Source organism: Mixophyes fleayi, chromosome 2, assembly GCF_038048845.1.
Source record: "Mixophyes fleayi isolate aMixFle1 chromosome 2, aMixFle1.hap1, whole genome shotgun sequence".
In the NCBI taxonomy this organism is placed as follows: domain Eukaryota; kingdom Metazoa; phylum Chordata; class Amphibia; order Anura; family Limnodynastidae; genus Mixophyes; species Mixophyes fleayi.
In genome coordinates this window covers 319962295-319976029 of record NC_134403.1, presented here as the reverse complement: position 1 = coordinate 319976029, position 13735 = coordinate 319962295, and the positions used below count along the sequence as shown (strand labels likewise).

The following is a 13735-nucleotide window of genomic DNA, read 5'->3' as shown; positions in this document are numbered from 1 at the left end:
CTGTGTACGACATTTTATCGGAGCTTATTTGTACTACTCTCAAAGCAGCTGTTGATCTACGACAAAATGGCCACCGCCTGTGCAGTGAGACAAGACCCGGCTGCGGGTAGGTACTGCGGACTGAGGTATTACTTATTGTCGTCATTAGTTCGCGTCGATGTAAACAAGAAACAGGAGAGACCATGGCGGCAGAAAGTGCTGCCCCCAAGCCAACCAGACCTAAAAAAGAGCCACAACCATTGATTATCCCCAAAAATGCCACCGATGAACAGAGATTGAGGCTGGAACGGCTGATGAGGAATCCGGTAAGGTGCCATGTTTAATTTAAAACAGTGACTGATAATTATAAGTAACACTGGCCCTAACACAACTTGATCTGTGTATGAAAATGTCATGTAACGGTGACGACTTTGACATAAAATGTTTACTACTCAGGCTTTGTACATGCGAGTACTTAATAGCCATTGTTTAGCTTTTATCTAAAAGTAACTGAGAGCTTATTCCTAAAGGTCACTTCAACATTTTAAATCTAATTTTCTTGCCTTGGTCTAACTCATTAAAACATATATTTACAGGATAAAGCTGCTCCAATACCTGAAAGGCCAAAAGAATGGACACCACGAAATGCCCCAGAGTTTGTCAGAGATGTTATGGGTAAATATTACTATATATCTTTTATGTCTAATGACAACATAATGCTATTATGTTTTTATTTCTGCTATAAATATTATGGACAATTCCTCTGTGAAAATAAATTAATTTATTTTTGATATACAGATAATTGTGGTGATAATTTGTGAAATAGACAGGCTTGCATATATCCCAGATCAGAAAAGGTACTATGTCATGTGTGGCCTGAATTTCCTAGTCCAAAAATGACAACATCATTCTGCAAATATTTCACAGCTCTGTCATGTTGTTGGTTTGAAGGACGTTTCTAGTTTTAGACAGCTTGAATTGATGGGTTTTACGTGCTTTCCTGCTACCCTTACTGTTACTTTAGCTTTCTGCCTTCCTTATATATCTTTGTTTCTTTACAACATTCTTTTTAGCTACAAGGCACAATTGTTTGCTTGCAGTGCTCATTTTGAGTGAGAGAACATGGCTGCAATCTCTAGTGCAGGATTACATTAAGTACTTTAAGGAACAGATCAACCAAAACAGCAAACTAAAGTGCTACAGACAGTATAAACTGCCTAATTATCTCGCATCTATTGCACATCCTACACATTGAAAAAGTCTTGTTAAACACAAGATTATTGACTGCAAACTGGCAATTTAAAAATGGAAAGCCAGAGAATAGAAAAACTGCGCACAGTGTGACATTGCGGACATATATTGTTGGTAAAAAACAAAGAGGACAAGAAAACTATTTAGTTAAAATTGCATATTGGCATGTACTAACTGGAAATGTAATGTTTTTCCTAAAAAGCACAGTGACTTGTCTACAACTGCCTCAACAGCTACCTCTCTAGCACGTTCCCTGCTTGATCCTCTCTGTTCAGACTTCCGCCCCTCTGCTAGACAAAAGCTGCCCTGTGAAAGTCACAAATGATCTTCTATTGCCAGATCCAAAGGCCACTTCTCCCTGCTGATCCTACCATCCACCCTCTCCAATCTTTCTCCATGCGCTTTCTGCCTAAAAACAGCGGGCCTCGGGGGTCCTTTCAGTGTTTTTCTGCAAAATGATTAGTGACACTGTGTTCAACTGCTTTAGCGGCCTAATTTAGTGGTGTCAAACTTTGTTTCCTGTGAGCTTGTCGTACACATTAATTGGGAAGTTCACATGATAGGTAATGGCCCCAAAATATGTCCACCCAAACAAGAGGGGGGCTTTCCTGCGCAAGCTGTTATAAGAATCGTGGGAAGCACCAAAACAATCAACAATGTAGCACAGGTTTAAAACGGTATGGGTTCTAGAGCAGTTTCTGCAAAAAATTGTGGGGCCTGGCTTGACAAGTATGGAGCAGCATTGTTGAAATTCGTCTACTAATGAGCATAGAGACTTCATCTAATATTTATCAAGTGCGCTTGAGAAGATAGTAGTCTGAGCACTATCACATCACAGTTAACCATCAACATTTTAGAGAAGTTGATTAGTTTAAAGGAAGCTGATAACTTAAATTGTTGGCTTTCTCTTCTCTGTGGTTTTTAGCTTGCTGATACCTCAGCATTTTGGAATATTACATCAATGTGATCAATACAATTTATCAGTAAGTGTGGAAAAAAAGTTCTGTTGCAAGCCCCATAGACAAGTTGTGTATTGTGTTGATGGAGTCTGTTTATCCATTGTATGTTCACTTTTATTTGTCTCCATTTACCTTTAATTATTAAATTTATACATTTTAACTAGGAATTCTTTTTGTTTCTTTGCTTTTTATGTCTATTACATTTTGAAATTTTGAAAAAGTATGATTAATTTTACAGAGGTATTCACATTTACTCTTACAGGGTCCAGTGCTGGGGCTGGCAGTGGAGAGTTTCATGTATATCGACATCTTCGTCGCAGAGAGTATCAGAGACAGGAATATATGGATGCCATGTCTGAGACTGTAACTTGTTTTTTATATCATACAAGTAACCTGGTTATTGCAGCATTTACTCCGTGTTATAGGCTGAGTTTGTTGATTGACTGATACTCCTTTGTTTGCATTCCAAGATGGTACAAATAGGGATTCTTGAAGTCTCCTGTATTAATGTAGATAACTCTGTAGACTATCACAACGAGGCTGAAGGACAATTTTAGATCAGTTGGGGACCATGCACGGTGTATGAAAGCTATTTAGAAACCTAAAACCATGTAATATGCACAATTACAATAAAATGATCTCACATTTTGTGTGTCAGGTGGACTAATATATATATATATATATATATATATATATATATAAAATCTACTATATAAATGCCTAGTGGCGTGTGTGGAGAAAAAAAAAAACCAAGCTGCAGCGCCACCTGCTGGGCAGAGTTATACACTGACCTATATATTTCTTGAAGGAAAAGTGACAGTTGGGAGTGGTTGGTGGTTGCCGGGGGTGACAGTGGGGAGTTTTTAACACCTTAAGTAGCTTGATGAAGGATGTGGCGATGAAGATAAAGGATGAGGTGATGGAGAAAAATGATGAGGTGGTGACATGTGGACAAAACCACGTTCAAAAAGGGCGCTTGCGTCGGGAAGTAACGCTCTTCCCCTGAGGAGGCCTGGGCTAGGCCCAAATGCATGACAAGAACCTTTTTAACACCTTAAGTAGCTTGATTTGACTAGAATGCATGAGTATCATGCACGGGTTAACTTGTGTGTATATATATATATATATATATATATATATATATATATATATAATGTTATATATAATATATCTCATTGCAGCAAAAATTAGATGATGACTTTGAAAAGAAAATAATGGAGAACAGAATCCAGGCAGAAGAGAGAACATTAAAGCGCAGATTGAAACGGTAATCCTTCTGTCTTTTTGGAACTTATTCAGCAGTGATAAAGTCCAATGTGTCTGGGTTGTAGAGAATTGCCCAGGATATGTACTTTGTATGTCTCGTCGGTGCCGCCAGTCAGGTATTTCCCCACAATGCAACCGGAAGTGGTGGATAGAAAAGTTGATGGTTGTTGCTTCCAGCTGAGGGGCATTCTGATTGCAAAGCCCTAATGGTTAACATACATAAAAATGTCATGTTTTGTATCTGAGGTTAGGTCTTTATATATGCCTTTATGTGGTGTTTATATTTACATTTCATTTTAACACATGAAATTATTAAAATGTTGCAAATATTTAAACTAACTTTACTCAAGGCTTAAATATTTTTTTATCTTGGTGATGGGAGCACACAGAATTTCAAGGGAAAACTGTTTTATTTCAGCTTTTATTATTTTTTCATTTCCTTATAATATTATTTTATAAGGCGCCACAGAGTCTGTAGCGCCAGATACAGAAGCAGGTAACAAATAGATGAGGTAACACATGTCAGCAGCACAGATGAGTGTGAGTAATGCTATGGGGGTCCCACACAGAGTGCAGCAAAAGATGTGACAGGACGTACGAGGGACAGGAGACAGATGTGGAACAATAAGTAGAGAGGATCCTGCCATCGAGGGCTTACATTATAAAGGGAGGGGTGGTGAGAGACAGTAGGAGCAACTGGGAGCAAAATTTAGATGGTGGAAGAGGATGTGATGGATATAATGGTTAGGAGGTGGTAGGATAGGCGAGCTTGAAAAGGTGAGGTTTAAGTGAGCGTTTGAAGGACTGAAGGTTGGGGGAGAGTCGAGTCAGACTGGGTAGGGAGTTCAAAAGATTAGGGACAGCACGGCAGAAGTCTTGAAGGTGAGCATGGGAGGAGGTAATGAGAGATGAATTGAGGCGGAGGTCAGATGCGGAGTGGAGTGGCTGGGTAGGTATGTGACACGGTCAAAGATGTAAGGGGGAGAAGTGATGGTAAGGGCTTTGTAAGTGAGGGTAAGGAGCTTGAACTGAATTCTAAAATTGGTTAGGGAGACAATGAAGGGATTTATGCAGAGGAGAAGCGGAAGAGGTGCAATGGGAGAGGAAGATGAGCCTAGCTGCAGCCGGATTGGAGGTCAGAAGTGTGAGAGCAAGGAAGACCAGTGAGAAGGAGGTTGCAATAGTCGAGACGAGAAATGAGTGAGTGGACAAGGATTTTGGTTGCTTCCTGAGAGAGGAAGGGACGGATTTTCGGAATGTCTCCCAAGAGGGAGATATTGGGAGGGATAGCAATATTGGCAGGAGGAAAGATGATGAGCTCGGATATAGAGATGTTTAGTTTCAGGAAGCGCTGTGACATCCAGGTAGTTACAGCAGAGAGACAGCTAGATACCTGAGTTAGGACAGTGGGAGAGTGGTCATAGGAGGAAAGATAGATTTGCGTGTCATCAGCATAGAGGTTGTATTGGAGGCCAAATGATTGCATGAGTTTACCAAGAGAAGTGGTGTAGAGAGAGAAGAGCAGAGGGCCAAGGACACAGAGCCTTGAGGGACTCCTATAGAAAGCGGAAGAGGGGGGGAAGAGGAGCCAGAAACAGACACACTAAAAGAGCGGCCAGAGAGATAGGAGGCAAACCAGGAGCGCGCTGTTTCACGAAGACCTATGAAGTGAAGGGTGGTGAGAAGAAGAGAATTGTCGACGGTGTCAAAAGCAGCAGAGAGGTCAAGGAGTACGAGAAGGGTGAAGAGACCATTATACTTAGCTGAGTGCAAGTCATTTGTTACTTTAATGAGGGCAGTTTCGGTTGAGTGAAGGGGACAGAAGTCAGACTGGAGAGGGTAAAAAAGAGAGTGGGAAGAGAGAAAGTGGGTCAGACGATTGAAGACAAGTTGTTCGAGAATTTTAGAAGCAAAGGGACGCCGAGATATAGGGCGATATTTGGAGAGCAAGAATGGGTCAAGGGAAGGTTTCTTGAGAATAGGAGAGATGAGAGCATGCTTGAAGGCCGAGGGGAAGATACCAGTGGAGAGTGAGAAGTTAAAGAGGTGAGCAAGGTGACAACAGGCATTGGAAGAGAGGGAGCGGAGGAACTTGGAGGGGACAAGATCAAGAGGACAGGTTGTAGACTAAGAGAAGGAGAGAAGAGAGAGGATCTCGGGCACAGTAACAGGTGGGTAGGAGCCAAGGGTGGCAAAGTGAATGATAGAGAGGACAGGTGGGGGGGAGGCAAGTCTGACGAGAACAGATATCATTGTATATAGAGTGAATTTTGTCTTTGCAGTAGGTGTCAAAGTCAAGAGCGGTGATGGACAAGGGGAGGAGAGAATTAATGGTAGCAAAGAGGCTTCGGGGTTTATTGGGCAGGGAGGAGATGAGGGATGTGAAATAGGTTTGTTTGGCAAGAAAGAGGGCGGAATAGTAGGAGGAAAGGATGAATTTATAATGGGTGAAGTCAGCAATGCAGTGGAATTTCCTTCATTGGGGTTCAGAGGAGCGGGAGCACTTTTGGAAGAGACGAGTAAGAGGGGAGTGCCAGGGTTGGGGTTTAGATTGGGGGGGACAAAGGGGGTGGCAGGGGCTGCAGTATCAAGGGCAACAGAGAGTGTGGTGTTGTAAAGAGAGACAGCAGCATTGGGACATGATAGGGAAAAAATGGGAGCAAGTAAGGGTTCGAGAGAGGACGCAAGGATGATGGGGTCAATGCTGTTAATGGGCTGCAGCGTGCAAATGACTTTGGGTGGGAGAGATGGGGCAAGGGGTAAAGAGAGGGTAAAGGAAAGGAGATTGTGGTCAGATCCTCAGAAGAAATCCTCACTAGCTTACACATTGACTGCTAGCTTAATAGGGTCACGGAGCCATGTGATCACTTTCTTAAATTAACCCCCACTAATCACACTTACTACAAAGAAAATAATAAAATTCTAAAACAAACAAATAGAGGCTAAGCATACCATATAACTAATAAACAATTTTGCACATTTGATCCTTTACAGATGACTGGTGCAGTGCCTGGTTCAAATATTTACGATATAGCTAATAGACTATCAGATACAGGTAGTGGAATCCATTTTATACATGACTGTTTTCTGTAACGTTTTTCTGCTTCTTGACAGGCAAAAATTAAAGGAGAAGAAAAAGGCAAAAAAATCAAACAAAGAGCAAGGTTTGTAATTTATTGTACAAAATATGTCGGGCAATTTGTTTACCTTTACAAAGGACCCACATTGCCATTTTGAATCCACTGTGTTTTAGTAGGAGTACGAAATGCGGTTTTAAAATTTAGTACTGTGTCTTTACCAATGCCTGCATCTCATACTCCGAAGCTGCTTCCTTTCTACAGTAAACGCCACCTGTCATTGTCTGTTATGATTGGTTCCCTTGCCTGACTGTCTGCAGGCAGAGAAACCAATCTGCATTGGGACAGGAAGCAGTACTTTAGCATCCGTAGCTGAGTGCGGAGATGAAGGATCGGTGGCTCTGAGTAATTGCCAACGTCCCTACTTCTAACATAGATCTCCAGTAGATAAGGATCCAATGGCTCAGGGTGCACAGAGAAGAGAGGACAGCAAGTCCCCAATGTCTGTTTAAGTGAAGATAAATTATTGTGACAGATCACATCACATGTAATTTTCTTTCAATGAAACACAAATTCCGATGAGTTGAGACTTTCAATACTTTTTATGGTTGTTGAAGCATAAATCTACTTGTAATTGTGTCTGTGGAATATATTATTATTAAATAAAATATAATAATTTGTTTCCATATTGAAACGAATGTTATGTATTTGTTGAAAAAATATAAAGGTGTGGCTGTATTACATGATATACAAAGCAATTACTTTTTTGTTATACAGTGCCATACATAGTAAAGCTGGAAAAAGATATAAATCCACCAATTTCAACCATTTCTAAAGTCTAACTTTCAGACTTCTGTTCTTGGGAGAGGGGGGGAGGTCTCTTGCATGCAAAGCGATTAATCACTAATGTTTGAGAAGAGATATGTGGAAGGCATTAGGTATGCATAAACTAAGAGGCAGCAAATTTTTTTATTTTTACTAAGAATTATGTCATTATTTACTGAATTTACTCCTTTACTAACTATAAAGATCTGATGCAAAGAGACCTCGAGTACAGCATCAAAATTAATGGCTGTGTGAGTAAATTGCCCTGTTTCTGTAAATTAACATACACCTATATGTAAGAATGGCTTAATAAGTTCTTGGGGAACTATGGGTGTAACTTATACAGCCCAGAGAGCGGTGGTGTATTTTAAGGAGAGAAAAATGAGTTAGTGTATCCTGTTCTACTTTTGCCGTTTAGACAATTTGCCCATTATTCACTAGTCATTAAATACAGTGAGGGAGATTTGTGTATGTGCAGAATAAAGGCACTGTTACACATTACAATTTTTTTATTGTCACCCCCCAAAAAAAGACTGATTGCTATTGTTTACAGCAGCTTTTTCTTGTGCACAAGTTTTTAGACATAATGCTCGGAATGGGTAGATTAGATACATAGACTTGAATCATTTGGTTGTAATTTTTATTTAACATTTTCAGTTATACAATTTAATTAAAAAATGTTTTATATTACAAGTACTGCATACATCAATTGAATGAGGAATAGCTAAGCTTAATTTATAGTCACAACATATGTAGTTTAATTTGGTGTTTCAAACTTATTTCACTATGTGGAAGTGTAGATGAGGGATAGAAACAACAGTAATACCAGATTGATTTTTTCCCCCCTTTTAAATAGTATGTTAAGTAACTTTAAGCATGCATTTTTCTTGGCTGTCCTAAAAAACCCCAAAAACATCTTGTTTTGAAAATCGCACTGGCAGGTGCAAGGCCATTTTCACACATGCTCACAGCTTTCAGCATGTCGTATTCAGTACACAGAGCTCAGTGGAATGTTCCAGTGCACCGGTGCTGAACTACATCATTTGACTGTGGTTGTCATGGTAGTACATGACACTGTGAATAATTATAAATAAATCAATAACAGCCTGAAAAAATTAACTAAGGAAAATTGTAAATGCTGAGATCCTTCTTATAGCCTGCCACAGTGATTTATGGTAAACATAGACACCTCATTTTTTTTCATGGGATTGCTGTTTTAACCAGTGGAATTTGCAAAATTAGTGGAAGATGAGAAAAGAAGCCAAAGACCAAGAGATGGGATGGCCATTTCTAAAATGCCACTTTCAGCATTATTAAAATAATAATCAAATGGATTCAATATTTAAATAAAGGGTACAACTAAAAAAAGGGTAATCACATATAAACAACCTTCTCTGTCAAGTGTGTGAGGGTGAAGAGGGAATGTTAAGATTGCGCCCATGTGGTCAGCCCTCCTGTCCTGTCACTACAGTGACGAAGACAGGGATGGCTGAATGGTTGCTACTATTTCACTGTGGTGATGGGTCAAACAAGTGATCTCTGCTGAGGGGTATGCTGCAAGTGTTTTGGGAGCTCCTACAGTAGCAGTCCGCTTCAAGCAGCAGGTAAAGACAGAAACAGCATACACTTCAACAACTGTGCCTGGCTCTGTAGCTGTAATAGCGGCCTGTCTTCCACTTCAGCAGCCTGTTCACATAGTGACACTTACTGCCAGTCACTGACTTCACCTCAGATTAATGTCATTTCAGGGAAGTGCATTTTTCTTTTATTCTTTCTCATTACTGAAAGTGGTTGGCTCAGTCTACAGTAATATACCATGTGGCTTGTTTTGTTTCCCCTTGGCTTGTTGAGTTCATATGTCTGGCATTTAGGAGCCCATGCCTAAGACAAAGACTTATGTCTGTGCGTTAGGTCACAGCAAACGTTAATCTTTTAGTTGGGGGAATGGGAGGAACTAGACAAAGGTTATGTTTTGGGACCCTATATCCATTCTTCTAGGGTGACATAGAATTATAGAGGACTGTCACAGAGGTTGACTCCGTGGTCATTTGTTTATCTTACACAGGGGTTCTCCAGTCCTCGGGAAGCCCTAACAGTGCATGTTTTCCTCATATCCTTGATAGAGCACAGGTGTATTCATTACTGACATATTTAAAAGAGCCACGGGTGATGCTAATTATTTCACCTGTGATTTGGAAAACCTGAATTGTTAGGGCTTTCTGAGGACTGGGTTTGAGAAGCCTGATCTAAAATGATGACAATTCCAAGTTGCTTGCTAAGGTGACCTTTTAAGTAAACAAATTCATGGAAAAGATGATGGCACACTCAGAGCTGAGCTGTTCAGTTGGATTCATATATGCAGGATGCATTTTCCTATATAGAAGATACAAGTTGAACTTTATTATATTACTGGAACAAAAAATTCCATGGTTAAAATCCCTGGCTGCGGACCCAAAAAAAAATTAAAATCATAGAAGTCCTTGCCTGCATTACCATTTTTAAGAAAAGGTCATTTTGGGGCATAAGCTGGAAAATATCAATTAAGCCACAGGCAAGAACTTCCACCAGAAAAGACTTCATTGTTCCTGTTTGGCAAGTAGTCACTAAGCATGTCAATCGCCAGGGTTGGTGAGCTGTGTACCTTTACCCCCCCGGTCCAAGGTATATTTACTAAACTGTGGTTCACTTTCCTGTCGTTTGTTTTTTTTCTCTTTCCTAACATTGGGGGCCACTGCGAGAGATGGGGGTGTAGAGTAGTGGGACTAGGACTTTAGGCACTTAACTTCTTTGATCCTCACTCTCCTCCCCTACTATGCCCAACCTCTCCAGGTTTTTTTAAAGTGCCTAGGAGCTAGGACATGTTGGTATAGGCTCCTGCCTATACTTAATCTAGTTTTAGGTTTTACAAGTTTTTATTTTATTTTCCTTTTCAGGTGCAGCGCGGGGATCGAACCTAAATCCCAGAGGAGTGAATAGCCTGTTGGCTCTATTCTCCATGGGTCCCTGCGAAGGTAAGCAGCAGCATAGCTCACTTACCTTGCACCTCTTGGCTGGCCAGCATCCCCTAGAAATGAGCTTATGGGGCCTTATTTTGTGTGTTTGACATTAGGGCTTTAAGTGCCCCACATAGGAAAAAGGGCTGCTCTTCAAGCACAGTGTAACTTAGTCGTGTGGGGGAGCTGCAGCGATCCACCTCACCCCGCCCAGTGGACATGCCGGCAAGTCCGTCCCCCTAGACTAAGAGCAGCGGGGGACAAGGTATCAATCGCTCCTTAGGAGACTAATCATATACTAAAGACACTGCACACGCTGCCTGGGCACTCTAATTCCAGCGTGGATGCAATACACGCCGACACAGCCATACTAAAGTATGCGTTGATCGACAGTTCATAGAGACGGCCATATTGGAGGGTGGTTCTGGAGGAGGAACTTCCCTCCACTCTCTTCCTACTTCTTGGCACGGAAGTGGCCATATTGGGACAAGGAGAATGTCGTGTTGCAGGAAGGTGAATTAGAAATTGATTTACAAGACGACGACACGCTTCGTTCTGTAGATTCTGCATCTGCCCATAATGCTGATAATCTCATTTTGGGTATCAGACATACTTTAGGTTTTGCAGATCCAGAACCCACGGCCCCCTCGGGGTTCTCTTTGTTTAAAAAAAACCAAGGCGCAGGTGGTGGCTTTCCCACCATCTCCTCATGCACAAGGCACTTCAGGAAGCAATCCAGAATTGGCTGGCTACCGGAGTCGTCGTTCCCGTTCCAACACAGGAAAGAGGTCAGGGGTTTTACTCCAGTCTCTTCCTAGTACCAAAACAGGACGGATCATTACGTCTAATTTTAAATCTGCAGTCTCTGAACAAGCAGGTAAACACTCAAAAAGTTCAGAATGGAGTCTCTTTGGGTGGTCATCGACGGAATGGAGCAGGGAGAGTTTCTGGCCTCCATAGATATCAAGGATGCCTACCTGCACATTCCTATATGGAGGGGTCACCCTTGCCTTCTCCGCTTTGCGGTAGGAAACTCCCATTTTCAGTTTAGGGCCCTACCTTTCGGGCTAGCTACCACTCCCCAAGTGTTCACCAAGATCATGGCGGGGCTCCTGCGACAGAAGGGAGTCACAATAGTTCCCTTTCTAGACGATCTCCTTCTGAAAGCACCATTGGCATCGCGCTTAACTTGGCACATCCAGACCACGATGCAGTTTCTGGAAGCTCATGGGTGGGTTTTGAATTTACCCAAATCATCTCTCATTCCGGCACAGCGAATCCGCTTTCTGGGTCTCATGTTCGACACAGTGACCCAAAGAGTTTTTTACCGGATAACAAAGGTCCTCACTCTCTTGCGCAGAACCAGGACCCTTCTTGTGCGGAAAGAGGTTTCTCTCAGCTGCATGAAACTCTTGGGAACGATGGTTTCAGTGTTTGAGGCAGTGCCCTTTGCACTATTCCACTCTCGCCCTCTTCAACAGGAGATTCTCCAAAAGTGGTCGAGATCTTGGGAGCATTTAGAAAGGCAGATCATTCGCCTGTCGAATCCTACTCGTCGTTCCCTGGCGTGGTGGTCATCCAGACAAAATCTGGACAAGGGACAGACCCTTCACACCAGCCCATGGACCTTCGTTACGACAGACGCAAGTCTACTAGGCGGGGGAGGGATAACAGGGTCCCTGAGATTTCAGTCCCCACCCCCCCCCCCCCCTTCCCAAGAGGCCACACTCCCGATCAACGTCCTAGAACTCAGAGTGGTGTACAGGACGTTGACGCAAGCACATAGGTTTCTGACAGGGACGCCTTTTCAGATTCAGTCAGACAATGCCACAGGTTTCTGGCAGGGACGCCTCTTCAGATTCAGTCAGACAATGCCACGTCTGTGGCATATCTGAATCACCAAGGGGGAACTCGCAGTGTAGGGGCCATGCAGGAGATAGCCAGGATCATGGTATGGGTGGAGCGCCATGTACCCCAGATATCGGCCGTTCCAGGCGTGGAAAATTGGGAGGCAGACTTCCTCAGCAGGCAGAGGGTTCACCCAGACAAATGGTGGGTCTTTGCCATCCTAGTAGAACGCTGGGGCATTCGGGAGATTGATCTCATGGCATCCAGACTAAACCATCAAGTCCCCCTGTACTGCTCAAAGTCTCGAAACCCACAAGCACATTTCACGGATGCCATGACCGTTCCATGGCACTTCAGTCTAGTGTACCTGTTTCCACAGATACCCATGCTCTCACAGGTACTAAAAAATTTAGAGAGCGGGTCCCCGCATTCTGGTAGCCCCTCATTGGCCACACAGGGCGTGGTTTTCAGACATTCTGAGACTGGCAGCAGATCCCCCCTTCCGTCTGCCGATGCGACCAGATCTTCTCGTTCAAGGTCCTGTTCTCTGCCACAATATAGATCGGTTAACTTTGACAGCGTGGCTATTGAGACCTTAATTCTCAGGGCAAAGGATTCTTCAGGAGATGTTATTTGGTACTCTGATCAAGGAAATTGTCCTCCTTAGCCATATATCATTGAGTCTTGTGTGAGGCCCAGGATTTCCACACATCCAAATTAAGCCTTCCTGCAGGCCTACCTAGATAAGGGGCTCCGTATAGGTTCCCTTACGGTTCAGGTCTCTGCGCTCTCCATTTATTTTCAGCAGAACCGGGCGGCCATCAGGGATGTTCAGACCTTCATGTGCAGCCCCCCTTTGTTCCTCCAGTAGAGCCTTGGGACCTCAACCTGGTGCTCAATGCGCTCATCCATACGCCGTTTGAATCGGTGGATTTGCTCCATTTCACTTAGAAGACCAGGATTCCTCTTAACTATCTCGTCAGCTTGTAGAGTATCAGAATTAGCAGCGCTCTGCTGCACTTCTCCTTTCCTGATTTTCCACGAAGATAGGGCCGTTCTTCGCACCAAACCCTCCTTTGTTCCAAAGATTGTGTCCAGGTTGCACTTAAATCAAGAGATTGTGGTCCTGGCTTTCCGTCCTCTGCCGCCATCTACTTCTTCCTCCTCTTCAAATGACGAGTTACTGTTGCTGGATGTGATTTGCCCTCTTCGGTGTTATGTTGATCGCAAGATCTCTGTCCGTAAGACCAAGGATCTTTTTGTACTTTACGATGCTCAAAAGCGGGGTTGGCTGGCTTCCAGTCACTTGCCCGCTGGATCACTTCCACTATTAGACTGGCTTATGCTCAAGCATCTCTGCCTGTCCCGGTATCGTTCAAAGCTCACTCTACCAGAGCTGTTGGTGCTTCTTGGGCGGCGCGTCATGGGGCTTCGGCAGAGCGACTACATGGTCATCTGTCCATACAGTCTCTAAATTCTACAGGTTCCAGGGCTTTGCATCCTCTGATGAGAGCTTTGAGTACAAGGTATTGCGTGC

General features: G+C 42.9%; 1 protein-coding gene across 1 annotated transcript; it reads left to right on the top strand.

Moving 5' to 3' along the window:
* Window positions 1–138: 138 nt before the first annotated feature.
* On the top strand, window positions 139–6668 carry PRKRIP1 (PRKR interacting protein 1). Its single transcript, XM_075196728.1, has 5 exons — window positions 139–305; window positions 576–654; window positions 2452–2552; window positions 3371–3456; window positions 6570–6668. The coding sequence occupies exons 1-5, from the start codon at window positions 183–185 to the stop codon at window positions 6625–6627; spliced, it is 447 nt and encodes a 148-aa protein (XP_075052829.1). The 5' UTR covers window positions 139–182; the 3' UTR covers window positions 6628–6668.
* The last annotated feature ends 7067 nt before the right edge of the window (window positions 6669–13735 follow it).

Coding starts and splice junctions, on each gene's coding strand:
- PRKRIP1 (XM_075196728.1), top strand. CDS start 183: ATGGCGGCAGAAAGTGCTGCCCCCAAGCCAACCAGACCTAAAAAAGAG. Junction 306..575: donor AACGGCTGATGAGGAATCCG/GTAAGGTGCCAT, acceptor ATATATTTACAG/GATAAAGCTGCTCCAATACC. Junction 3,457..6,569: donor TTAAAGCGCAGATTGAAACG/GTAATCCTTCTG, acceptor GCTTCTTGACAG/GCAAAAATTAAAGGAGAAGA.